This window comes from Astyanax mexicanus, chromosome 13 (assembly GCF_023375975.1).
Source record: "Astyanax mexicanus isolate ESR-SI-001 chromosome 13, AstMex3_surface, whole genome shotgun sequence".
Taxonomy (NCBI): Eukaryota; Metazoa; Chordata; class Actinopteri; order Characiformes; family Acestrorhamphidae; genus Astyanax; species Astyanax mexicanus.
In genome coordinates, this window is record NC_064420.1 from 4,906,264 (window position 1) to 4,933,292 (window position 27,029).

Here is a 27,029-nt window from a genome sequence, read left to right on the forward strand (position 1 = left end):
TTCCATATTTTGAGATCACCTTTTCTTTTCTTTTCTTTTCTTTTCTTGTTGTGTGGCTTTCCTTTTAAGATCTCTTTCCTTCTTTTGAGATCACCTTTTCTTTTCTTTTCTTTTCTTTTCTTTTTTACCCCTCTGTAAAGGTGCAACAGTGAGGTCTGGTTTGAATTAGGTTTATATAGGGTGGTGTACAGGTGCAGCTGGTTGATGCTGATCACCGCCGGGGATTCTGGGAGTTGGAGTTTTGGGATCCAACTCTACCATTTCCTCCCCTATGTCTTCCAGTCCCCCTACTGGCAGCCAGTGGTGCAGCACTGCCCATCACAAGTGGGCCTTCAAAATTGGGGAAAAAGAAGACATGTATAGCAGCTCACACCAAATGGATGAAAGCTTCGAAAGTATCTGGTTCTCAAATTCTCTCTCTCTCTCTCTCTCTCTCTCTCTCTCTCTCTCTCTTTCTCTGTGTCTCTCTGGAGGACTGGTCTCACGGGCTGATTGAAATGAGTTCATTCTCTCGGCGCTCTGATCGCTAAAGCTTTTATAATTGGCTGGTTCTGATGATGTACTGTGCTTGTGACGTGCGTTAGGATCATGTGCTGTTCCCATCTAATCAATGCATCTAAAGATTTCTAATCTTTAAGCGCTCCTCATCCCCTGCCGTTAAGCCATCAGACAGCGTGTCTCGCTGCTGGCAATTAGAGTTATGTCTTTTTACCTCATGGCAGGGCACTCTCTGGGGAGGAGAGATCAGTCTCTACTATTTCCTGCTGGCTCACTCACTCGTTCACTCTCGCTCTCTGTCTCTTTTTTTCTTTCGCTCACTTGCTCTACCTGTCTCTCTCTCTCTCTTTTATGCTTGCACATTTTCGCATGGCTTCAAAGAGAGCAGCCGACGACAAAGCAAAGCAAATGGCCTGGGTGACACTGAGGTTTTAGAGGAATTCGGAGTGGATTGCGGTCACTGGACAGGGCTAAAAGGAAATGGACTTGGCAATGAGGGAGAGTGCACGCAGGTTTGTGTGTGTGTGTGTGTGTGTGTGTGTAAAATAGAAAATAGGACCATGCTTTCAAATCCAACTCAAGCTCCTACACAAGTCCAGCCCAACCCCCTGACTACTCCCACTGAGCCCCGAGCAACAGAACGATTACTGACAGACATGTGAGTCTTGCTAAAATCGAGATGCAGTCGATTCGCGGTGACGCCATCTCGATCGTTCAGTGCATACTAAACACTAGGGGTGTCACTATTCTCTAAATCCTCGATTTGATTTTAGTTCCGATTTTAGGGTCACAATTCAATTAGATTCTCGATTTTTTTTTCTTTTTTTACAGCATAGAGGCCTATGCCAGTTTTAGATTAGTCTATGGTCAGTCATTGGTTTGATTCATCCAATTTACCTTATTTATCTTATTTCAAAAGGTGGACTTGATATAAGTGATGCAAAGTGATACAAGTGATCTGCAATACACCACATTAGGCACTAATGGTCCAATTTAAATAATTTAATTAAGATATATATGTGATGCCATCTAGTGGATTTTTTTGGTAGCAGCAGTGTGCACAATTAAAACAGCAATGTGCAACATAACAAAATAAATAATAAAAAAATACAGGAACAGTCATGTACAAAAGAATAGAACAATTAGAGCCTTAACAAACTGAACTCTATCAGTTAAACATGAAAAATAAGACTCTGTCCCTGAGAATGACAAGTTTTTTTCTATAATAAAGATATATTATTAACTTTATCGAGACCATGACGTAATTTCGGTCGATTTCGATAAAATATCAAAATCGTCACACCCCTATTAAACATACTAAACATACTAAAATGTAAACATATTCCTTATATTTAACAAGCATATTTTACTGATTCACTTTTATTTTGCTAAATTTATCTTTTACTTAATTATATTTTACCAAGATTGGTTCACAGTCAGTTTGCTACAAAGTGTTTTTTTTTTTTTTACTGTTTTTAGCAAAAGAAAAATTCACACTGTTCTTATTATTTTTATATTCCCATTATATATCTACTAGAGTCTATATTAGAGATTATATGTGTCCAGTATCATTTATTTTACTTTAATCCTGCATATACGTATATGGACGGAGATATTTGGAGTTTATTATTTTTTAGTATCATGACATTCTGGATCATTGACTTCTGTTACAAAAATCTCTATATATATATAATATCTTAGTTTAGGGTGTGCCATATCATATTGTATGCAATAATAATATTGTATAATAATAAAAAAAATATTTTAATTTTGTTGCAGTAGTGAATTCTTGAAAGAGTATCCTTATCACACACAAAAAAAAAAATACCATGAAATATTGTGATATTATTTTAGGGCCGTATCGCCCGAAAATACATTTTTAGCTCCATATAACTCATGTCTCTCTCCACCACCAGTCATGTAAGTCATGTGACTCATGTGAGCTAAGTGCTAATTTGGGCTGAGGGTGCTGACATGCTAAATTGAGGCAAAATGCTAAGTGTTGAGCATTAAACTGATATGAATCAATCAGCGAGTGCCGAGCTGCAGCTGTGCCCACACCATGCCACGCTGTGATTGATGGGCGCCAAGGCTGTGAGACCTGCTCTGCTCTGTGTGCACCATGCTCACACTCACACATGTGCACACACACACACACACACACACACACCCATGTGCACGCACACACACACACACACACACACACAAAAGAGACAGCGCTCTGCTGCTTTGCCCCTGCATGGATATTTTATGACTTTCCTAAAATATTCAACAAGCCCTTTGTAATGAAACGAAAACTCGTAACTACCAGCAATTAAAAGGTTGCAGGGATGTAAAGGAGTGATACAAGGAACTTAAAGAAGCGTGACCCTGGTGAAAAAAAAAAAAAAAAAAAAAAAAAAAAAAAAAATATATATATATATATATATATATATATATATATATATATACTTAAATGTACTTAAAACATATTGAGAAATGTATAAGTATGCTTTTAATATACAAACAAATTAATGTACTTAAAACATAATAATATTACATTAATATTATGCTTTCATCAAATGTTTGAAAGTAAACTTTGATATAGTAATATAGTGTATTTAAAAATATATACTATGAAGTACACTTTTGGTTTAATGAAATATTAAACGTAATATTTCTAAAATACGTATTTCCAAATATACTTTTTGTACATACATTTTTAGCAAAGTGTTACAGCAGTTCACTTAAAGTGCAACGTATCATGTCATTTTTTTCGAAAGTAAATTAAATTACTACTACTAATTAACTTTGTAACATGCTAACATGTGTAGTACAATATATTAAAATATATATTTTTATACCCAATGAATCCAGTATACTAGAAGTTAAAAAAGACTAGACAAAAGACAGAAACAAGAAGATAACATATTTGTACTCTAATGTAAATAGATCACATATATTTAATATCAGTTCGTAGTACATTTCACATCTAATATACCTGGTGTATAATAAATACATTAATATTATGCTTTCATCAACTGTTTGAAACTAAACTTTGATCATATTTGTTTAAAAAAGAACAATATAGTGTATATTTAAAAATAATTTACTACTATGAAGTACACTTTTAGTTTAATGCAATTCAAAATATTTCCACAATACCTTATATATTTCCAAATATACTTTTTGTACAAACATTTTTAGCAAAGTGCGCTAAAAACAACTGTTACAGTAGTTCACTTAAAGTGCAATACATCATGTAATTTAAATACGAAAGTTAATTAAATTGCTAATAAACTACTATTTAAAAAAATAATTAAAACACGCTTAAAAATTGTAGTACAGTATATTTAAATATATTTTTGTACCCAATTAATCCAGTATACTAGAAGTTAAAAAAGACTAGACAAAAGACAAAAACAAGAAGCATATATATATTTGTACTGAATGTAAATGGATCACATATATTTAACATCAATTCTTAGTACATTTCTAATAAACCTGGTGTATAATAAATAGTGATACAGTTGCAATACTCATTAAATGTATTATAATCATATTACTTTTGTTCACTTTTTTTAAGACTATTTTTATACAATTTTTATTACAAAAAAATAGTAAATATACCGATTTATAATGTGGCTACTAGAACACTCATTTGTCCCAGGCTAAAAGGACCTTCCACAGCTTTAGAAATGTCCATTCTTTTTGTTTCTCTGCTCCCTGTCCACTTTTGCTCTCTTTAATTCCCCTATTTTTATACAATTAAAGTATAATAAGTACAAAAAAAGTAAATATACTGATTAATAATATAATGTGGCTACAAGAGTGCAATGTATCATGTACTTTTTTCAAAAGTAAATTGAATTACTAATAAACTACTACTAAAAAAATATATATATTTAAAATTAAAAGTTAAAATATGTAACACGCTAAATTTTTTTTAGTAACGTATATTAAAACATATATAAATTTATAATATAATGTGGCTGCAAGAACACTTATATATAGTGCACTATAGCATAAAAAAAATTCTTATAAGTATACTTACTTCTTCTCCCTCTTAAATCTACTTTTTTCTTTCACTAGGGGAGGTTTTGCAAATATCGGGCGCTTTTTTCATAAAGCGTCAAGGTTTCTGCCGTGAAATATCGTTTAGCAGGTGCTGATTGGGTTTCTAATCTTTCCTCTTTTGAAATATCCTCCTCCTCTTTTTTTTTTTTTGTCAGCTGCGCTTTAAATGTCAGTCTGTTTGTAAATGATTAGGGAAGATAATTATGTTTGTTAAACTGCGCCTAACTCTTTGATTAGCTCGGGCCTTTTATGTGCCTGCGTGGCGGCACACGCTTCACGCTTCACGTTTCACGTTTCACATTTCACACGCGCTTCGCTCCAGCCGGTTGAAGGTGGGTGACATATTTGCGCGAAGCTGGCAAGGTTGCTAGGTGACGGCGTGCAGCGGGCCCCAGCCAATCGGAGCGGCACGGTTTTGGCCGTGCATCGTTTGCGGCTTTCGCCTGTGTGAAGTATCATTTGCGGCGCATAATTAGCAATCAGAGAGCGGCCGGCGGCTCCGTGCTGGAGAACGAGAGAGGACCAGATGGGGAGCCCTGTGGCACTCCCTCAGAGCTGCGCTAGGGGAGGGCGCTAATGTGTGGATCTGCCCGTTACGGCCAGCATCCAAAGTCAGCTGAGGAATCAGCGTTACTTGGCTTTTTGGTGAACGCTAACACCTCTCTCTCTCTCTCTCTCTTTTCCTCGCTCTCTCTCTCTCTCTTTTTTTTATCCTGACTTCCTGCAGCCTCCCCAGGGCTTCCTCCGGGCTGTAAAGCAAACTGCAGCACACAGCTCACACACACACGAGTAAACACTGTCACCAGAGCCATCATTCCAGCGTTTCAAGCTGCAGAGAGGCAGCGTGCACACAGGCTCACAGCAGTCATGTGACATATCCCTTATTAATCTTTATTTACCTATTTATTTATTTATTTATTTATTTTATTTTTTGTAATGTACTACAGAAATGTGTCAGTATTAATAATAAGGGCTGAAAAATTGGCGTAAATCTGGTGATACAACAATGTGTACCATGGTACAGGTGTTAACATTCAGTATATAGTGAAGTATATGGTACCAATCGAAAGTTTGGACTCACCTTCTCATCCAGACCATAATGAAAGAGCACATAAGGAATCATTTATTAACTTAGAAAGTGTTAAACCAACCACAATACTCCAAAAGCAAAAGCATTTGGATGCTCTAATCTGGGGAGCTTTTAACTTGCAAGTAGCAGGTTCTCATGCGAGGCTGGTAACTTATATGAACCTAAACTTATCCTGCGCAACAGAGGGGCAGCCCTGATGAGTGCCAGTTCCATCATAAAACACTTTTTTTTATGTTTTTTTCTGCGACTGCACTTGAGGATACTTGACTGACCTTGTTTTTCCTAAGAGTTTTTCTTAGAATTTACTTAGTTGAGTAGTAATTGCCATAATATTGATTAGAACATTAGTTCAATATGGCTATTTACTGTATACCAACTCTACCTCTTTACAACACAGCTGTTAACTGAAAGCCTGAATTCCAGGTGGCTCTGTTTTAAAGGGCTGATGGAGAAAGTTGAGCCAAGATGTGCAAAACTGTCTAATCTAAGCAAGAGATACTACTTTGAAGAATCTAAAATATAAAACATATTCTGGTTTGTTTAACATTTATGATATAATTAAAATAATTCCATATGTTTTTTTTTCGTAGTTTGGATTACTTGTGCATCCAAACTTTGCATTTTTACAATAAAATTTTAGGCAAACTGTCAATAATCAATATGGTGCTGCAAAACATAATATTGCGATACTTGCGATACAATGATGAGCGTGCAGCAATTCCCTAAATTCACACAAATATTAGTAGCATGATTGACTATGTGGCTAAAATGATAATTAAATAAATTTAAAAAAAGATCATTTATATTTACATCGCTACATTTACAATAGAAGGTTCTGTACAGTTTGGATTTGTTGTCGGAACTGTGATGTGTGATAATTATAATGACAATATTGAATTGAATAAAAAAGGATTTCACTCTGTTCATGTCAGTCTTGCTATTAAATTGAGAATTTATGAAGTTCTTGATTCACTATTTTTTTTTTTTTTACCACAGCAAATATAAAAAGCACCGGAGACTATGTATCTAATGCAATTACATTAAATCCAATGTTTAAAAATAAAGCGACTGCATTCATAGGTATTGTATATACACTCTAAGAAATATAAGTACAGATTTGTACTTAAAAGAGTACAAAGCTTGTCGCTGGGGCTGTACCTTATATTAAGGTTCAAAAAAGTACCTTTCAGTGAAAGTACTTTTTTTGTACCCATGGTTTTTGTGCCAGTATAGATTATAAAGATTATAAACATTGTCATCAACTAAAAATGGCTCAAAAACTTGATGATACAAAATTGTCTGGCTTTCAAATAAAAAATGTGCAATTTAAATATATACTGTTCATTAGTACAGTGATGCAGAATACTGAATGTACCTTTTGGCTGGTTAAATGGTACAAATCTGTACTTATTGCTGTTAGAAATGACTTTGTACTTCAGAGGGAACAAATATGACCCTGTAAAGACCAATATTGTACCTTTGAGGGTACAATTATAAAGAATGTACCTTCGAGTACAAAAAAGTACTCATATCGTACCTCTGTTTTTTAGAGTGTATAGGTATATAGGTATTACACCCTGTGCAATATAATCTGTATTTAAATGACTGTACTTCTTGTTCTTATTGAATTGAGAGGATGGTATTGATCAAGACAATACAATATTCAGTACGGTAACACTTCTAGCAGTGAATCAGTGTTTCAGATGGAAACTGTGACTTTCAACTGTGACTTTTCAAGTTGAATAGAAATGGAAATCTTTCCATTATGTTGGGATGTGGGCTGTGAGTAGTTCTGTATATGGTTTCGGGGAGAAAAACCCACCATATCTGCTGATGGATGTGCGGGAAATGCTTGCTGAGGGAGGAATGTTGTAGGAGGACGTCTGCTTCGGCACCAGCGCCACCACACAGCGATCTGACACCTGAGGAAAAAGAGAGAGAGAGAAAATAGAGAGAGAGAGAGAGATCCATCACTTCATTTAAACCACATGAATAATGGGTGATCAATATGGACAAAAAATGGAATATCATGATTCCAATATCAAAAGAGTAAATTAGGATCCTAAAATCCTAATTTTAAAAGGTTTTTGAAAACTTCTCAAAAGTTTTTTGCCACAAGTGTTTATCTGCACGCATTTGTCCCAGTCTAAAGGACATTCCACAGCTCTTTTAAAATGTCCATTCTTTGTGTTTCTCTGCTCCCTGTCCACTTTTGCTCTCTTAAATTCCGCTCATCCACAAGAGAACTTAAATTAACAAGAGAATCTATAGGTTACACATCTTTTTAAAACATGCCCAGACTCGGAAGCTTCTAGATTGTATTGTTGTACACCCAGCACATTGGACATGCTGCGTCACGATGCTCATTGCTATCTTACACCCTGTAAACAGTCTATGTTCATGCCTTGTGCCTGCACCGTTAAAATACCATCAGACCAATTTCAATGTCTGGCATGTTTCTGGTAGTATTTTGTCGGCGGAACACACAGGTGCGCCACTCACTGATTAAAATCCTGACAACAGTCCATCATTAGAGTCCATTCCTACAGTTGTTCCTGACTTTTAACTTAACAGTAAATGGAATAAAGAGTAAAATAACATTGCTGTTGCCTTAAGTGAGCTGCTGGCGTGTCTTCACAGTGTGAACGCTCAGGTCAGTATCTGTCTCTGCTGAGATGCACAAGTGCACAAGTGTTGCGCTGTTAAGATACGAACGTGCCAAAGTCAGAGCTCATCTGGCTCTTAGCTGGAATGATAAGTGGCACACTGATTGGTTTATTTCATGCTATGCCCAAAACACACCCAATTATTGATTGGTGTGATGGGTCAAGAAAGGGTTAAACCACACTAGGACTAGGAAAGAGAGTCTTTCTGCTGTCTGCTGTCGTCTGACTCATCGTTTACGTCTGCATGTCTGAATCGGCTCATCCTTTGCATGGTAATGGCGCTGTAAATGAAGCGACTGTTTTAGAGCTCAATAGCAGAGTGGGTGCATGGCGGCGTATGATTCTTCCTTTCATCTGCTCTCCGCTGTCCACCCACTCAGAGCACTTCCATCAATGAGGTCTTTCCTCTTCAGGAACCTACGAAACTCTTGCCGTTATCTCTAAAGGCAAGTGGCTAATTACAGGTTATGCGCTTATAATGAGCACTAGTAAAATCGCAAGGTGATTCTCCATGCCTGGAATGAAGCCCATTCCAAGAATGGACCTGGAAGCATTTTATTTCAGTAAACAACTCAAGTAATTATTTTTTTTTCAATCCTTGCTGACAGAGACGTGCAAGTGCTGCCATTCAGCCTATCTAGTCACTGTAGAAAAGTACTGCTATAGAATAGAACTCTTTGGAGCAGATATGGAACAAAAATGAACCTTATGGCACCATAACTGATTGCTGACAGCATTGAGGTGTGGAGAAGTGGAAGAACTGTGTTCTCTGGAATGATGGCGCTCCATCCAATACTTTGGGTTGGACAAGTTGCAGAGTTGGGGTTGATCAAATCAAATCAATTCAAATCAAATCCTCACAGCAATGAGGCTCCAAAATCTAGTAGAGGGTCTTCTCTGGACAGTAGAAACCGTTACTCCAACAAAGTAGTATAAACCATTTTTTACTAGCCTTAAATAGCCAAACTTATTTCTTTAATCTACAGTTACAGTAGATACAGGATTCAGACGGATTTCAGCACAGCACCATTTCTTTTATTCTATTGACCAGAGTGTCACCACTGCACCACTTGAAATGTGCACAATGGCTTTGGAAAAAGGCCTTAAAAATGGCAGAGAAGAAAATGGCGGGAAAGGCAAAACAAAGGACATGCCACTTGGCATGGCTCAAACAAAGGAATACAGTAAATCAAGTCTTCTTTCTTTTGTGATCCTTTCTTTTTTTGAGATCTTTTCATTTTTGGCTTCTTTTAAGATCCTTTTTTTTCTCTTCTCTCTTTTCCCCTCTGTTACCGGTCACCCCTCTACAAAGGTGCGACAGCGAACTAAGGTTTGGCTGGGGTTTTTATGCTGTGTTTCACATATGAACTTGGTCTGCGCTGATTATTGCTGGGGATTCTGGGACTTGGAGTTAGAGGTGATAAAGGAATAGATGATAGAGGTGTCGCTTTTTGTGTCTGCATGTATCCACATTTCTGTATATACATATATATTTATATGTATATGCCCAGATAATAAACATATATATTCTTTTTTTTTTTCATAATTACGCAGTGTTACTTGTTAATTGTTTATATGTTTTGTCCAAAAAAACAATAAACAATGTCCATGTCTGATCTAAGTTAAGTGTTTTTTTTACACTGCAAACAATCTGGAGCATGATGCAGACAAAATATGTTGGTTGATTTATGGCCCAATGGTATTTAATAATATTTATCTGGATGAAATAATTTGCTTTTTAGCTAGATACTTTAATCTACTTTGTAACATAAAAGGAATATCCTGGGCATATAGCTTTAGTAGTTACTATTTTTTAGCTTTAGCATTTAGCTCCATTCACTCCCACTCATTGAGGACTCTCACTCATTGGCTCCCTCTAGTGCTATGCAGTCATTTTCTTATAAAACAGTGGAGATGGGAAGTGTGCAGGCTCTTCATAAATCAGCTACTATCGGCTACTACTACCAGTACACCAGTTCCCCACTATTGTATGTACTGTATATATCTTTGTACTGTATACAGTGAGGGCACTGTGTGAGAGAAAGAGAGAGAGAGAGGTAGAGAGGTGGGGGAGGACGAAGTCAGACTCCAGCAGTCGGTGATGCCTCATTGTTCAGAGAAGGCTGAGGAAAAAAGTCCATCTAACAAAGGGAAAAAAGAACCCTCTCTCATCTCTATAATAGAGTCCATAATCTCCTATCTCCTCCAGCTTCTGTCAGAGCTCCAGAAAGCTGCTGCTAGCTCTACCGCACTGCTAACGACAGGCTCCCACCTCTCCCCTCATCCTCCACCCTCCATCCTCCACCACCCCCACCTCCCCAGGACCATTAGCCAGCGTCCAGCCCAGGGCCCACTCCTTCAGCGGGTAGGCAGGCAGGCAGGCGGGTGGATGGATGGATGGGGCTAATGGCCGGGCTGGAGAGACACTTGAAGCGCTGGAGGACTGTGGAGGAAAGCATGTCAGAGGTGACACTTCGCTTGCTCATCATGCTGCCTCTCAACATGCTAAATCTGCACTGCTAACTTCTTTTCTCCTTTTATTCTTTCTTTCTTTCTCTTTCTTTCTTCAGTTGATGTTTCCTCCACCCACCATCCTCCGCCCACCATCCTCCCATTTTCTCATTTCTCATTTCAGGATTCGCATCTTTCACCCCTGACACCAGTTAAGGCCCCATTACCAGCACTTCTTTTTTTTACACGATTGTCGGATGATGCTAAAAGCTTAAAAAATACTCAATACTACAAATTTCCAAACTCAAAACTCACCCCCAAAAAAAGGACTTCAAATGCTGACATTTTAAAGCGTCTGCTTCTTAAGCGCTGCAAACCGCCTATTAGCCACAAATGCCGAAACCATCGACTAGTCATCTGCTGACATTAACCTCGCGATTCATTTGCTTTGCTGCCTGCTTTGCTGTAAAAAAAAGAAATCAATAGTCTTTGCTTCAAAATGCACGGTGGAAACAGTTTCCGCGACAGTGCGGCAGTGTCAAAAACAGCAAAGCTGTCAGGAGCTGATTTGGATGTTTCAGAGCATCAAGACAAGAAAAAAATCAGCTTTACATTAAAAAAAAAAGACTCTTTGTCTTTAGTGATCTATAGATGAGCCGCACAGCTTGATTTAGGGCGTTTCAGTGTGTCTTTGCTATCGTAACAGCAGGAAAAGTACACTTTGCAAGACGTCAAATGCGCAAAAGGCATGCACTTCATGTAATTCTCTTAATTAATCATGAACAGCATGTTTTGAGTGTAGCATTCAATTACCCAATCAGCGCGTCAGAATCGTGGCATTCCCCTTTTTTGGCAGATTGCTATTTCAGGGATGCAGCTATATGGATGAGTCAAATGCTTCTCCGCAGAAGAAACAGAATAAAGTTTGCGTAGCTGCCAAGAGGCACAAGCTATGGGTTTGCCCTGTGTTCAAATTTTGCTGACATGATAGCAATGAACATCTGACTGTGTTTTCCTTTGTCAAGATGGCATAGCAATATGCCAGAAATTTACCTTTAACACGCCTGATTTCCAGACCACCACGCCCATTGACGTAGATGTATTCACAAGCACTGTACCTATTAAAACGAGGCAGACGGAAGGCGAGAAAATATAATAATTGGTGAATGTTTTGTTATACTTTCTCTCTCTCTTTCTCTTCGATTTCCTTTCACATGCATCCCCGAGTATTTTCTAAAGCGGCAAGAGGAGTGCCAGGCATGCGAGAGTGTGCGGTGAGGAGATGGCAGATGATTGAGTGAAGGTGGATTTGCCCTTGAGGGATAATCCTGGTCCAGGCGGGCCGGCTGATAGCGGTTGGCCGGGAGTGATAAGGGGCCAGCGTTTGGCGTGATAAGGCCTCCATCAAACACAAAAAAGCCTGGCCTTTCTCCCCTATCTCTGATCCCCCTGCCCTCCAACCCTCAGCGATGGCCATCAGCTGAGGCACCCGGAGCAGCCAGGGCTTTAACTCAAAGGCCACCTTCAAGCAGCCAGTAAACACTCACTGCTTATATCGGCATCCGGCTTATCCTGAACTGCGGCGGTTCAGTCACGCCAACGCGACGCTACAATCAGGGTTTGATAGGAGCTTAATCTTCCAAAAGAAGAATGATATGGAAGCACATTACATATTTTTTATTCATTTTAAATTTCAAAACCCACTCATTAGGACTCCCCCTATCACTAGTAAAAGCCCCAACACAAGGAGTGTGAAGACTAGCACATGCCTCCTCCGAAGTCAGACTCCGCCTTGTTTTAACTGCTGCTGATGCAGCATTGCTGAGTAGCATCACAGTGCTAACGCTCGTAGAAAAGCGCAGCGACTCGGTTCCAATACATCAGCTCACAGATGCCCTATGCTGAGTGACATCACCCTTCAGAGCAAGAGTCGGCAATAGGCATTATATTGATTATACTGATTACAATGAACGATAATGATAAAATAAATAAATAAATTGGTTTACATTTCTAGTTTATGTGTATTTCTATTTGTTTTTTTGTTTCTTTCTTCTTGGGGTTACCTGCTTTGAGATCAACTGTTCCGCAATTGGGTTCAACAACCCTCTGGGCTGGAGAGCTACTAGCATCCCATTACACTTCATTTTCCAAATGAAAATATTTGGCCCGTGGCCAAACTTAATTGCCGACCCCTGCTTTAGCTGCATAACCGGGATTCGAACCAGCGATCTCTCGATCGTAGTGGCAGCGCTTAGCCTGCTGGACCATTCGGATCTGGACCATATTTTGGACTTTCAGACCAAAAGCTATCACATGGATACAGGCTATTGTTACCCATTAAACAATAGAAGAAGAAAAAGTACTGGTGTTGTGCCAAAATCCAACTCCTATGATCAACAGTTTACGCTGGTGATTCCTGTATCTACTGTAGCTGTAGATTAACCCTTGTTTATAAACAGAACTTAAAGGGATCTGAAGGAAACCTTTCGCTTATTTTTGGGGAGAAAATGACTTGAGAACAAGCCAGTTAAGTCCTAAGCTTTGGTGTCCAATACAGAACCACACTGCTGCTCTTCTTGTGCATTATCAGCTGTGCCTCTTGTGTTTTCAGACACCCCGAAAAAACTCGCAAATACACAATTAAGGCTCATTGCTTATTATGTGTTGGAACACTTCATGACTAATTTCATACCATCCTCTATGTTTTACAACACGTTATAATTTGCTCTGAGGCAGCTGAGCGACATACTGTACGAGAGATGCTCTCGGCATGGATCCACGGTCACTGACACTCACAGACTCAGATACACAACTTGCCACAATCTTGGACACGCGACTGAGCTCCCGCTTTGCACATTTGACTTGTTAATTTTCTACGTTCCTATCTCTCGCGCCACTCAAACCCCTGGAATTACATATTCATCTGCTGCCCCAGGCATGCAGCAGACCCTCAGGGGAACACTGGCAGTCTACAATCATATTCAGACGTTGCAATATTCTCAATAACTCTCACCACTACTAATTAGGAAAATAAAAAGTGAGGGACACAAAGAAAGAAAGAGAGAAAGACTTCAAGACACTATACATGAATAGTAGTTACTATCTTTATTTTTTGTAGTTTTCTTTAGTTTAGTCAGTTTCTTGCCAGTCGAAAAAGAGGGCCTGAACTGCCTAGAACTCAAACCCAAAGAATTCAGAAAAGACTCAGATTCACACCCAGAGACTTAAGATTCCACTGCAACATAAACCCAGAGAATCAAAAAAGACTCGGGCTCAAACCTAAAGACTTGACACTCAACGGGGAGTCTAACCCAGAGAATCAAACCTAGAGACTCAAGACTAGAACACAAACTCAGGGAATTCAGAAAAGACTTGGACTCACACCCAGAGACTTAAGAATCAACTGAGACTCAAAGCCAAGGGATCCAGAAAAGACACAAAGTCAAACCTAAAGACTTGAGACTCAACTAGGAATCTAACCCAGAGAATCAAGAATCAATTAGGATTAAAACATAGAGACTCAAGACTAGAACTCAAAACCAGCAATATAGAAAAGACTCAAACTCAAGCCTAAAGACGTGATACTCAACTTGGATTCTACCCCAGAGAATCAAGACTCAATTAGGATTCGAATCTAGAGACTCAAGTCTAGAACTCAAACCCAAAGAATCCAGAAAAGACTCAGATTCACAACCAGAGACTTAAGATTCAACTGCAACTTAAACCCAGAGAATCAAAGACTCAAACTCAAACCTTAAGACTTGAGACTCAACTGGGAGTCTAACCCAGATAATTCAAACCTAGAGACTCGACTAGGACTCAAAACCAAAGGAATCTAGAAAAGACTTGGACTCACACCCAGAGACTTAAAATCAACTAAGACTTAAAGCCAAGGAATCCAGAAAAGACACTAACTCAAACCTAAAGATTTGAGACTCAACTAGGAATCTAACCCAAATAATCAAGACTCAATTAAGATTCAGACTTAATCCAAAAAAGACACAAACGTTTTAATCTTGAGACTTGAGACTCAACTTGGAATCTATCCAAGTGAATCAAGAGTGAATTAGGATTTAAACCTAGAGATTTGAGACTAAAACCAGCGATGAATCCAGGGAATACATAAAAGACTCAGACTCACACACAGTGACTTAAGAATCAACTAAGACTCAATCCCAGAGACTCGACTCTGAACATCAAATCAATTAGGATTCCCATCTTGAGACTTAAGACTCAACTAGGACTCAAACACAAGCAATCTAAAGAAGACACAATCTCAAACCTAAAGGCTTGACTATGTCTTAAACCCAGAGAATCCACACACAAAAAAAAGAATGGGCTCCATGCAGGAGCTTAGTTTGCTTTGGTGTGCACATGGAATCTGGGTGAACTCCACAGCCAAACACAATGGGCAACATCAATTTTGATTGGTCAAGGGCATAGGTGACCAAACTGCAAAAAGAATGCCAATTGGAAACTTGCAAAGGTGCGTTTGGCTTGTGCAATGCTCCCGAATTGATGTGGGGCCATAATGTGCGGCTAAATTAACATACTTTTGTCTGCAACACTTTCGGTCATGTGCAGTGTGAATATTCAGTGTAAGGATTAGGCTTAATCATATTTGACTTTTGAACTGAACTTAATCAAGAGAGAGACAGAGATAGAGGGAGAGATGTGTGGGGGGGTTGGAGGGGAAAATCTACCATCGAGGCTAATGAAAACCTTATTTTACGAGCTGGCAGACTAATCACCTCAGCGCAATCACAATCAGTAATCAGCAGGAAGGCACTCCCTGTCTCGACTCCGCTGACCGCACCGCTATCATGCCCCTGTGGTAAGCGGCTGATTGGCAACTTATCTACGCCCTGCTAAATGCAGCTGTCCTCAAATGGTAGGGTGCTTCAGGTGATGGACAATTTTGTCGAGTGTCCTTTTGTCCAGTGTCCGGAGCTCCATCGACTGCCTTTTTCTGCTGTGGGATTACATTCCTTGCATTCCTTGCTCTGTATTGTATTGTGTGATGTATTGCATCACTTTATTGACTGCATCATCTGTATAATATTAAAATATTAAATGAATAAATTGATTTGTTATTGTAACAAACTTATAAAGTAGTCTGGGTATCAAACTGGTCAAGTTAACACAAGGTTTTCTAACAATATTGACCTAGGGTATTGAACCAACAACCCTGTCACCGATAGTCCAGAGCTCTAACCATTGAGCCACCACTGCCCCTCAGTCTTTGCACATTTTTCCTAGCTGAGAAAGCCATGCTATGGTGCCCCTGGGACAAGAAGGGTTAAGGGCCTTGTCCAAATGCCCAAAAGTGGGTATTGAACGAACAAGATTTGAATATTGAACCCACAACTGTCACTGATAGTGCAGAGCTCTAACCACTGAGCTACCACTGTCCTTGAGTTTTTGCATATTTTACCCAGCTCAGAGAGCCCTGCAAGGGTGCCCCTAGAAGAAAAAGGGTAAAGATCCTTGTCCAAGTTCCCAAAAGTGGCAGCTTGCAAAACCTGGGTATTGAACCCACAACAATGGCATAGATAGTCCAGTTTTGCATATTCTTCCTAGCTGATAGAGCCATTCTATGGTTCCCCTGGAACAAGAAGGGTTAAGGGGCTTGTCCAAGTGCTTAAAAGTGGCATCCTGTCAAACCTGGATATTGAACCCACAACCTGCCACTGACAGTGCCGAGCTTTTTTTTTAAACAAAAAGGGTTAAGATCCTTGTCCAAGTTCCCAAAAGTGGCAGCTTGCAAAACCTGGGTATTGAACCCACAACCATGGCATCAATAGTCCAGTTTTGCATATTCTTCCTAGCTGATAGAGCCATGCAATGGTTCCCATGGAAAAAGAAGGGTTAAGGGCCTTGTCCAAGTGCCCAAAAGTGGCATCCTTTCAAACCTGGCTATTGAACCCATGACCGTGCCACCAATTGTTCAGAACTCTAACCACTGAGCCACCACTGCCCTTCAAGTTCTGCATACATTTCCCAGCTGAAAGAGCCATGCTATGGTGCCCCTAGAAGAAAAATGGTTAAGATCTTTGTCCAAGTTCCCAAAAGTGGCAGCTTGCAAATCCTGGGTATTGAACCCACAACCATGGCATCGATAGTCCAGTTTTGCATATTCTTCTTAGCTGATAGAGCCATGCTATGCTTCCCCTGGAACATGAAGGGTTAGTTCCTTTGTCCAAAGTGCCCAAAAGTGGGTATTAAACTCAAAGGACAAAGAACCCACAACCCTACCACCAATAGTCCGGAGCTCTAACCACTGAGCCACCACTGCCCCTCAGTTTTTGAATATTTTACCAGTTTAGAGACCAGTGTAAGACCGCAGGCCCAGCCATGCCACCGCTGGAACTGAGTGTCAGGCGGTGGTGTTATCCACTGCACCACACCAACCGCTTTGCATTGTCATTCATTTATAGAGAGATAAAAGAACTATGGTCTCTCTCTCTCTCTCTTTCCCTCCCACTCTATCTATCTCTCTCGCCCTCTATCTCTCACTTCTACTAGAAAGAATCAGCAGGTACTGAATCCCAAACTGTTCAGCTTCTCATTAACTGCAAATGTTTTACTCACTCACTTACACACACATATACACACACACACACACACACATACACACTCACACACACACACACACACACACACACACACACACACACTCACACAGAGTTCTTTGAGGTTTAATAGCATTATAAGAGCCTTATTCTGCATTTGTGAAATCATAACCAGGAACTTGGCAGGGGATCTCAAGTGCCACTCTGCTGTGAATGTGATGGCGTACCTCTAAAACGATGCCAAGCGCTCACTCTTTCATTCCTCTCTCATCCTCTGTTTCTTTCCCTTTCTTCATCTCGCTGTGTAGCCTCTCAGGCTCCATCAAGTGTTTAGGCCGTCACGCACACACACACACACACACACACATAAACACACACCCCCTCAGATCTGTCATCAACGCTGCACACAAGCATCCTTTTGTGCTTGTGTTGTGTCATGTTTGTGGCTGGTGCGTGTGTGTGTGTGTGTGAGTGTGTGTGTGTGTGCGTGTGAGTGTGTGTGTGTGTGTGTGTGTCTCTCTCTTCCCCACAGCAATTCTTATGGATAATGAGTGAGATAAAGGATGATGAGCAACGTGAAGAAAGCTGAGGCGGAGAAACGGCTCATAACAAACAAACAGCACAGTCTCCTTTAAACGTAACGCTAACACACACACACACACACACACACACACACACATTCTCTCTCTCTCTCTCTCTCTCTCTCTTTCTCTGACAAGTACTAGCATTCTGAAGACAGGAGAAAAATAGATAGATAGATAGATAGATATATAGAGAACAGAATGAGGGAACAATGAGAGAAGGAGAAATGGAGAGAAAACAGAGAGGGAAGAACGATAGAGAGAAGAGTGATAGATGTGATAGAGAGATGGAGAGAGAAAAAGATAGACAAAACAGAGAGAGAAAACAGAGAGAAAACAGATAGATAGATAGATAGATAGATAGATAGATAGATAGATAGATAGATAGATAGATAGATAGATAGATAGATAGATAGATAGATAGAAACAGAATGAGAAAACAGCGAGAGAAGGAGAGAAGGAGAGAGAACAGCAAAAGAAGACGAGAGAGAGACAGAGTGATAGGACATAGAGATGAAGAGAGAAAGATAGACAGAACATAGATAGATAGATAGATAGATAGATAGATAGATAGATAGATAGATAGATAGATAGATAGATAGATAGATAGATAAACAAAATGAAAAAAAAAACAGTGAGGGAAGGAAAGAGGGAGAGAGTACAGCGAGGGAAGAGAGGGAGAGAGTGATAGATAGGACAAAGAAAGATAGACAAACATAGAGATACAGAATGAGCGAACAGAATGAGAGAACAGAAGAGAGAGAAAGACAAAACAGAGATAGATAGATAGATAGATAGATAGATAGATAGATAGATAGATAGATAGATAGATAGATAGATAGATAGAAGAGTGAGAGAAGGAGAAATTGAGAGAAAACAGCGAGGGAAGAAGATTGGGAGAGAGAAACCAGAGGGAGAGAGAGTGATAGATGTGACAGAGAGATGGAGAGAGAGAAATATATACAAAACAGAGAGAGAGAACAGATGGAGAGAGAAAGATAGACAGAACATAGAGATAGATAGATAGATAGATAGATAGATAGATAGATAGATAGATAGATAGATAGATAGATAGATAGATAGATAGATAGATAGATAGATAGCATGGGGCCTGATATTGGGTGTCAGATGGATGAGACAACGTGAGTTGTGAAGAGCCTAAAACATAAGGTATAAACCATGCAGAGCTCTGATTGGACAGAGACAATCATCGGCACCCCATGTGACACTAAAGCCACAAACTGAGAATCTGAAATATATAGTGCCTTTAGTAGTTTCGATCAGTACTGTGCTATTGCTCATTTCAAAAAGCGAGCCAAGCGGTGGAAAAGCACCTTTATTCGTATTGAGTGTTACAAAGCGGACAGATATTTGAAGGACGCAGCTGATGTATCCTTCACATCCTTCCTCAGTTACCCGCATTTCACGCGCAATTCACATCCAACAGAAGTAAAAAAAAAAAAAAAAAACCAAGGACCAAGGACCCGACCCGAGTCAACAGACCTGCATATGACCTTTTAACCTTATGACCTTACCTGGTAATGCATGAGTGTGTTGAGTCTCTTCCAGTCGTTCTCGATCTTGGTGGTGATATCTTCGTCCTGCAAGACCACTCGTGCCATTCGGCCCTGGCGCCACTCTGAAACACAACAGACCCCCAGCTATTCAGAAATGGACACTTTCGAATATGCATGCATTAATAATAAAAAAAAATGCACTAAAGAGGGAGCTGATGGGAAAATAGAGAGATTCAAAGACAGAATGATCAGTGATTTGTTTTTTTTTCCTCTCTGCTCAGTGCTTTTCATTTGATTGTGTGCCTGCCAGATGCACAGATGATGGCCGTAAAACACACACACACACACACACACACACACACAGATACACACACACACTCACGCCAAGGCTGTGCCAGTTCCGTCCAAAAAGCTCGTAATGGAAGTGGCTGTTCAGGCTGAGGTGTTGGAAGGCTGATTTGCAGCGCTGATAGGGGGGCTTTTGTGCTATATGAATGTGAAAAGTGTGTGTGCCAGATATGAGGCAGGGAGTCAATCTGGTTAGCCCGTCTGTCATTCTTTACCCGGGTCAGTCGTACACACACACACACACACACACACACACACATATCCACAAACCGTACACAAATAAATAGCCACTCGGTATGCCATCGACACCTAGAATAAAGCTGCAATAACAGGCGGAACCAAAAAAAAATAAAAAATTACAACACCTCATTTCTGATGCAGTTAGCAAGCAAGCTAATTAATAAATATAATTAGTAAAAAAAAATTGAAGGCAATTACAGCATCTAAAATCGGGCTTTTTTTAACCTAGGAGTGAAGTTTGGTACATTTACTGAAGTTTGAAAGCACTGCTTTCGAGCCCACAGGGACTGTAGTCTGCTGCAACTGTGGAAGCTATCCGCTCCCAGTGTAGTGTGTAGGGTCGCGTGATTGGTTCACTTGCAATGCAACTGCCTTAAATTAGTGAAACTTTTACGAACCGAATCACCGTAAAAAAGTGATGTATGGAAATGTGCAATCGATCCACTGAACAGAAAGGCTTCTTTATCATATGTCTTCCGAAAGGCAGGGGCAGGTGGTGCGGCAATTCATTATTATTGTCTTATCCTTAATTTCCCTGTGATAGGAAGCTGAAATTAGCTTTTAGTAACCTTTTTATTTATTTTTTAGCTTTTAATTAATTTCCACTACACCTTAAAAGCGGCAGTCTCTTTACGGTGGAAAGGAAAAGTTGGCTAGCTAGATAGCTAGCTACTAAGGTGAACTACTAGCAATTTGTTATGCTTGTTTTGAAGAAAATTTAACTTATATAATTATATAATTATTGCATTATTATTGCATTATTTTAACAAGGAAAGTACTGAAATGTGTGGGTTTCTTTGGTCGCTTGTGTCCCTCTCACACCAGTGATATTTTTTGTAGCCCTCTATTTTGAGTGTTCCACTGAAAAATCTTAGTTTGAAAGGTCTTGTAGCCCTAGCACATCCCTTAACCTACCCCTCCAGCTTAACAAGAATCAGGACACCGACCCTTCCCCAAGGCATGAACGTGAAAACCAGGCTAAGTGGTAGAGTCTAGGAGAGACATGGGATTGGGCCATTTTTTTGTTGTATCCCATTTCTTCCTCAATTTACAAGACCAATTAACCAACCCACTCATCAGGACTCTCCCTATCACTAGTGATGTCACCGCCTCTTTTTGTACAGCTGCTGATGCAGCATTGCCAAGTAGCATTACAGCGCATTTGAACTTTCCTTGCGGTTCCAATACATCAGCTCACAGACGTCTTGTGCTGATCGACATCACCCTTTAGACTGATGTGGGGAGAGAGCACCATCTACTGTACCCACCAGAGAGAAAGCAAAGCCAATTGTGCTCTCTCTCAGGGCTCCCGGCAGCTGAAGGCAAGCTACATAAACAGGTTTCGAACCAGCGATCTCCCGGTCAGTCCTTACTGTTGTGGGTGTATTCAGTGCACTTACCCAGGTCCATGTCCACTGCTCTGGGCCTCTGCGAGTACGGCATGTTCTTGTAGACGGCGTCCAGTATCTTCTCCTTTACCTGCGTGATCGTGTCGCAGTTCAGCACCTTCACCGCGATCTCAGGGCTGTTCTCGTTATCCGGATTCACACAGTTCAAAATCTGAGAGGAAGAAGAGGAAGTAGAATGATGAGGCTGATATGGATGAAGACTAAGCCATGCTAGGAGTGCTCTGGCGCTTCCCGTTCAGGTTGGGAGAGCGTCGGGTTCGTGGAAAGGCCATTTGCTGGCTCCAAAAATCTAATTTCACACCCACTGCAGGAGACCAATTTCAGCTTCAGCAGGGTATTAGTGCCTAATGAGCGCCGCCAGCCCTCCGTCAGGCTGCCTCAGCCCAAACACACCAATACAGCAGAGCATTACACATATGTTTTTATGGCACACGCACACGTGCATACAGTGCATCTGGCCACTCTAAAACACCTTGCATGCATCTACAGGATTTAGACAATGAAACTGAAACACCTGGTTTTAGACCGCAATAATTTATTGTCCCGATTGACAGCCGTGTTTTTTTTTTTTTTTTTTTGGATACATCCCTTTCAGACAGCTTCCTCTTACAGCGTCCACAGTTAATCCTGTTGGATGTGGCTGGTCCTTCTTGGTGGTATGCTGACATTACCCTGGATACCGTGGCTCTTGATGCATCACAAAGACTTGCTGTCTTGGTCACAGATGCTCCAGCAGCAAGACGTGCACCAACAATTTTTCCTCTTTTGAACTCTGGTACGTCACCCATAATGTTATAGTGTGCATTGCAATATTTTAAGCAGTAAAACTGTGCTCTTACCCTGCTAATTGAACCTTCACACTCTTACAGCTCTTACTGGTGCAATGTGCAATTAATGAAGATTGGCCACCAGGCTGCTCCAATTTAGCCATGAAACCTAAACCCACACTAAAATGATGACAGGTGTTTCAGTTTCATTGTGTGTGTGTGTGCCAGCAGGTGTTAATGGTACCAACCAGCGTCTTGTACTCAATCTGCTGTCGGATGAGCTTGTCTTCGCTGAGGGAGTAGCGCGCTTCTCCTGTGATGGCATCAATAGGCCCTTTCTCCATCTGCTGCTTTATAGCACAATAGAGCATGAACAGAGGCTCCCCGGCACACTCCTACAACAAGAGGGAGAGAGAGAGAGAGAGAGAAAGAGAGAGGAAGTGAGAAAGACTATGCATCAGCGGAAAATTAAAAAAGACACCATTTTTGCTTCAGAAAGCCAAAAAAAAAACAACTCATACACACAAATACACACACTGTTGTAGGCTGTGTGTACACAGTGTGAACAGGGATGCACTTGAGGCTATTGTAAGATATGGCATCAAAAAAAAAAAAACTAAAAAAAAACAAATATATATTTAGTCTGCAGCAGAATTTCCATGAACCATCCCTTTCTAAGCTTTCTGTGAAGTTAAAAACTGAAGAAAAAAAAATTACATTAGAAAAACGCGTAAATGTCATAATGTTGCTAAAGCTAAAATGCTAAAAAAAGATCTTTCTGGCGAATCAATGATAATGCATCAAGTGATAGTACAATGGGAATATGTAAAGCAATATAATATAATATATACTACCCTTTACTCCCCTATACTATCCTATACTACCCTATACCACTATGCACTATCTATATAACCCTATAGTCCCCCATAATTCTCTATATTCCCTATACTACCCTTTACTACCCTATACCAGTCTATACTCCCCTATACTACTCTATAACACTCTATAATATCCTATACGCTCCATACTACTCTACGCTATCCTAAACTACCTATACTACCCTTTACTACCTACACTACCATATACTACCTATATTATCCTTTCATTTCCTATACTCTCTATACTCCCTATACTACACTTTACTCCCCTATACTATCCTATACTACCCTATACCACTATATACTACCTATATTACCTTATAGCCCCCCATACTTCTCTATACTCCCTATACTACCCTTTACTCCCCTATACTATCCTATACTACCCTATACCACTATATACTACCTATATTACCTTATAGCCCCCATACTCCTCTATACTCCCTATACTACCCTTTACTCCCCTATACTATCCTATACTACCCTATACCACTATATACTACCTATATTACCTTATAGCCCCCCATACTCCTCTATACTCCCTATACTACCCTTTACTCCCCTATACTATCCTATACTACCCTATACCACTATATACTACCTATATTACCTTATAGCCCCCCATACTCCTCTATACTCCCTATACTACCCTTTACTCCCCTATACTATCAAATACTACCCTATACCACTATATACTACCTATATTCTCCTATAGTCCCCCATACTCCTCTATACTCCCTATACTACCATTTACTCCCCTATACTACACTATACCACTCTGTACTCCCCTATACTAAAATATAACACTCTATAATACCCTATACGCTCCATACTACTCTACGCTATCCTAAACTACCTATACTACTCTTTACTACCTACAATACCATATACAACCTATATTACCCTATAGTCCCCCATACTCCACTATACTACCGTATACTACCCTTTACTCCCCTATACTACCCTATAACACTCTATAATATCAGACACTCCCCATACTACCCTATGCTATCATAAACTATATACTTCCCTTTACTACCTATACCTAATACCATATACTACCTATATTACCCTATAGTCCCCCATACTCCACTATACTCCCTATACTACCCTTTACTCACATATACTACCCTATACCACTCTATAATAGCCTATACACTCTATACTACTCTATGCTATGCTATACTACCCTTTACTACCTACACTACCTATATATACTATCCTGTACTCTCTGTACTCTGTACTCATCCAAAAATGCCAGTTCTCCCAAAACTTTTTGGCACGTCTACGCCTCCAGATGTTGCGTGGACGTTGTCTGGGTGGCTTATTTTGTATTTGTTTTATTCTGAAAATTTGTATTTCAGCATAACTTTTTTTTGGATGGAAGCCCAGCTTGTGAGGACAACAGTGCTTTAGCTGTAGCATGGCCTCAGATGCTCTCCCAGTGCATCTGAAATTAGGGCTCGGTTTACTAAAGCTGTAGCCAATCACACAGATTGTGAAGAGGACGAGTACTGATTGCACTTTGCTTATGAGAGGCAGAGAGGCAGGGTCTAAAAGGATCTTAAAAGTTTTTTTTTTTTTTTACCCTCCAAAACACTCTACATGGGCACAATTCTACTCCAGCTGGAAAAAAAAGCTGATTTTTTTTGGAACGTCACAGGACTGAAAGTCGATGCAGCGGGAGGCACTTGGTGTACTCCGGATGAGATCTGAGAGTAGAAAAGTGATAGAGAGTGTTATTGCGCTGGAACATATTCTTTGAGCACATGTTCCCGCATCTAGCCGCTGTGATTGCTGCCATTGTTACAAGAAGTCTCCACAAAATACGCTTTTGAAGCACCACTGCCGGCTTTTAAGAAGCAGAGAATGTTCCTTGTTGGACTTTCGTGTCATTTTTTCGTGATTATCCACCCAAAACTAGACTACTACACAAATGTATAGTATAGTAAGTTTCCAGATTCTAATTATCTTTAAATTAATGTATGATAACTACACTGCCATAAATTCTGCATAGATTACAATTACAAACGCAAAAATTGCATACATAAAAAAACTGCCCATTAACTGCCCATTTAGGCTCATACGCCAGTTTCGTAAATTAGAGCGATGTCTTTTTTGGGGGGCTAAAACTTGGCGTTAAAGGCTTAGTATTAGTATTTCTGGCCGTGTATCTTCCTGGCTGGCAGACTAGAGGGACTAGGCCAGGCCCAGGCCAATTTGATTACATCTCCAGTACATCCACTCCTGGGCTCAGGATCTTACTTACACATGCACATTGATCCACATCAGTAAGAGGAGAGCAGCATTATCTAACACCAGTTTAAAAGCAGCAAGAGTCAAATGCAGAAACTATGCATAAATATTCAGAATAGTCAGGTTTATACAGCAACTTATGGACAATGAAGCTGAAACACCTGGTTTTAGACCTCTTGCATCCACAGTTAATCCTGCTGGATGTGGCTGGTCCTTCTTGGTGGTTAATGCTGACATTATCCTGGATACCGTTGCTCTTGATACTTGATCACAAAGACTTGCTGTCTTGGTCACAGATGCGCCAGCAAGACGTGCACCAACAATTTGTCCTCTTTTGAACTCACACATAATGTCACCCATAATGTTATAGTGTGCATTGCAATATTTTGAGCAGTAAAACTGTGCTCTTACCCTGCTAATTGAACCTTCACACTCTTACTGCTCTTACTGGTGTAATGTGCAATTAATGAAGATTGGCCACCAGGCTGCTCCAATTTAGCCATGAAACCTCCCACACTAAAATTATGACAGGTGTTTCACATGCGGATCAGATACGGCAGTGCTGCTGGAGTTCTTAAACACAGCGACCTGTGACCACTGTCCTTACAGCAATGTCTCAACATATACTGTAAAGCAATTCTTCATTTTTACTCTTGATTTTAGGACGGTTTCTTCAAACCTATGGATATATTGTGTGTGGAAACAGAATAGAATATTAATTCTATTCTATTCTGTTTCCACACACAATATATAGAATAATAGAATGCTGCTTTACTAATGCTTTAATAAAATTACCTTGAGGAACTTGTGAAGGAGGAAGGCGAACCAATTGGTGAGCATCTTCTCAGCCACAGACTCGGTCCTGAAACACACAACACAAACACACACATACGTTAGCCCTGGATGGATGGATGGATGGATGGATGGATGGATGGATGGATAGATAGATAGATAGATAGATAGATAGATAGATAGATAGATAGATAGATAGATAGATAGATAGATAGATAGATAGATAGATAGATAGATAGATAGATAGATAGATAGATAGATAGATAGATAGATAGATCTAAAACAGGGGTTCCAGTTCAATGTTCATATGCACTTATACTATGCTTAAAAAGAGAAAAAAAAGAATATTTTTATCCAGCACAAAACAGCACTTGGATACAACACATTGATTTATTCTGACATTGCAATTCACGGCAGCGCTAGCTGTGGTTAGCAGCGCTTAGCGCTAGTAGACGCCAGTACACTGAGTGAGTGACCCTGAGTATTCTGTTTAGCCAGGGTGCTATCACGCAGACTACAGTCCGATATATTCACTTGTGAATGGCAAATAAGCTAGCGCTGTGGTTAGCGGCTAATGCTAATGCTGCTGCACCCAGCCTTATTGCTGGAGAAACTTCAATGAAACTGAGTGGTTTTACTACTCCTTAATACCTGACTGGTAGACCAGATTATACTGTAAGGTGCAGTGTCAATTTTTTAAAGTGTAAAGTTTGGTGGAGGGGGGATTATGGTATGGTGTGTTTTTATTTAGGAGTTAAAACCTTGTCTAAATACCTTCTAAAAAAAGAGTTGAAGCTATATATTATAACTTTATACAGTTTTGAGTTATACATGTGGGCCAATATCATACTAAACCCTACGGATTAAGAATGGGAGTTCATAAAGGGTTTTAAATATAATATTAATTC

The 27,029-nt window shown here is 39.9% G+C and overlaps 1 protein-coding gene across 1 annotated transcript in view; it reads right to left on the reverse strand.

Moving 5' to 3' along the window:
- Positions 1–27,029, reverse strand: part of plxna2 (plexin A2) — a 410,426-nt gene that overhangs the window by 18,788 nt on the left and 364,609 nt on the right. Inside the window, exons 23-27 of the mRNA XM_049486476.1 lie at positions 26,125–26,191; positions 22,444–22,590; positions 21,420–21,579; positions 19,450–19,553; positions 7,467–7,566 (exon numbers count right to left, since the gene is read on the reverse strand). Of these exons, the coding sequence (XP_049342433.1) occupies positions 7,467–7,566; positions 19,450–19,553; positions 21,420–21,579; positions 22,444–22,590; positions 26,125–26,191 (578 nt within the window). The remainder of the gene's footprint in view (positions 1–7,466; positions 7,567–19,449; positions 19,554–21,419; positions 21,580–22,443; positions 22,591–26,124; positions 26,192–27,029) is intronic.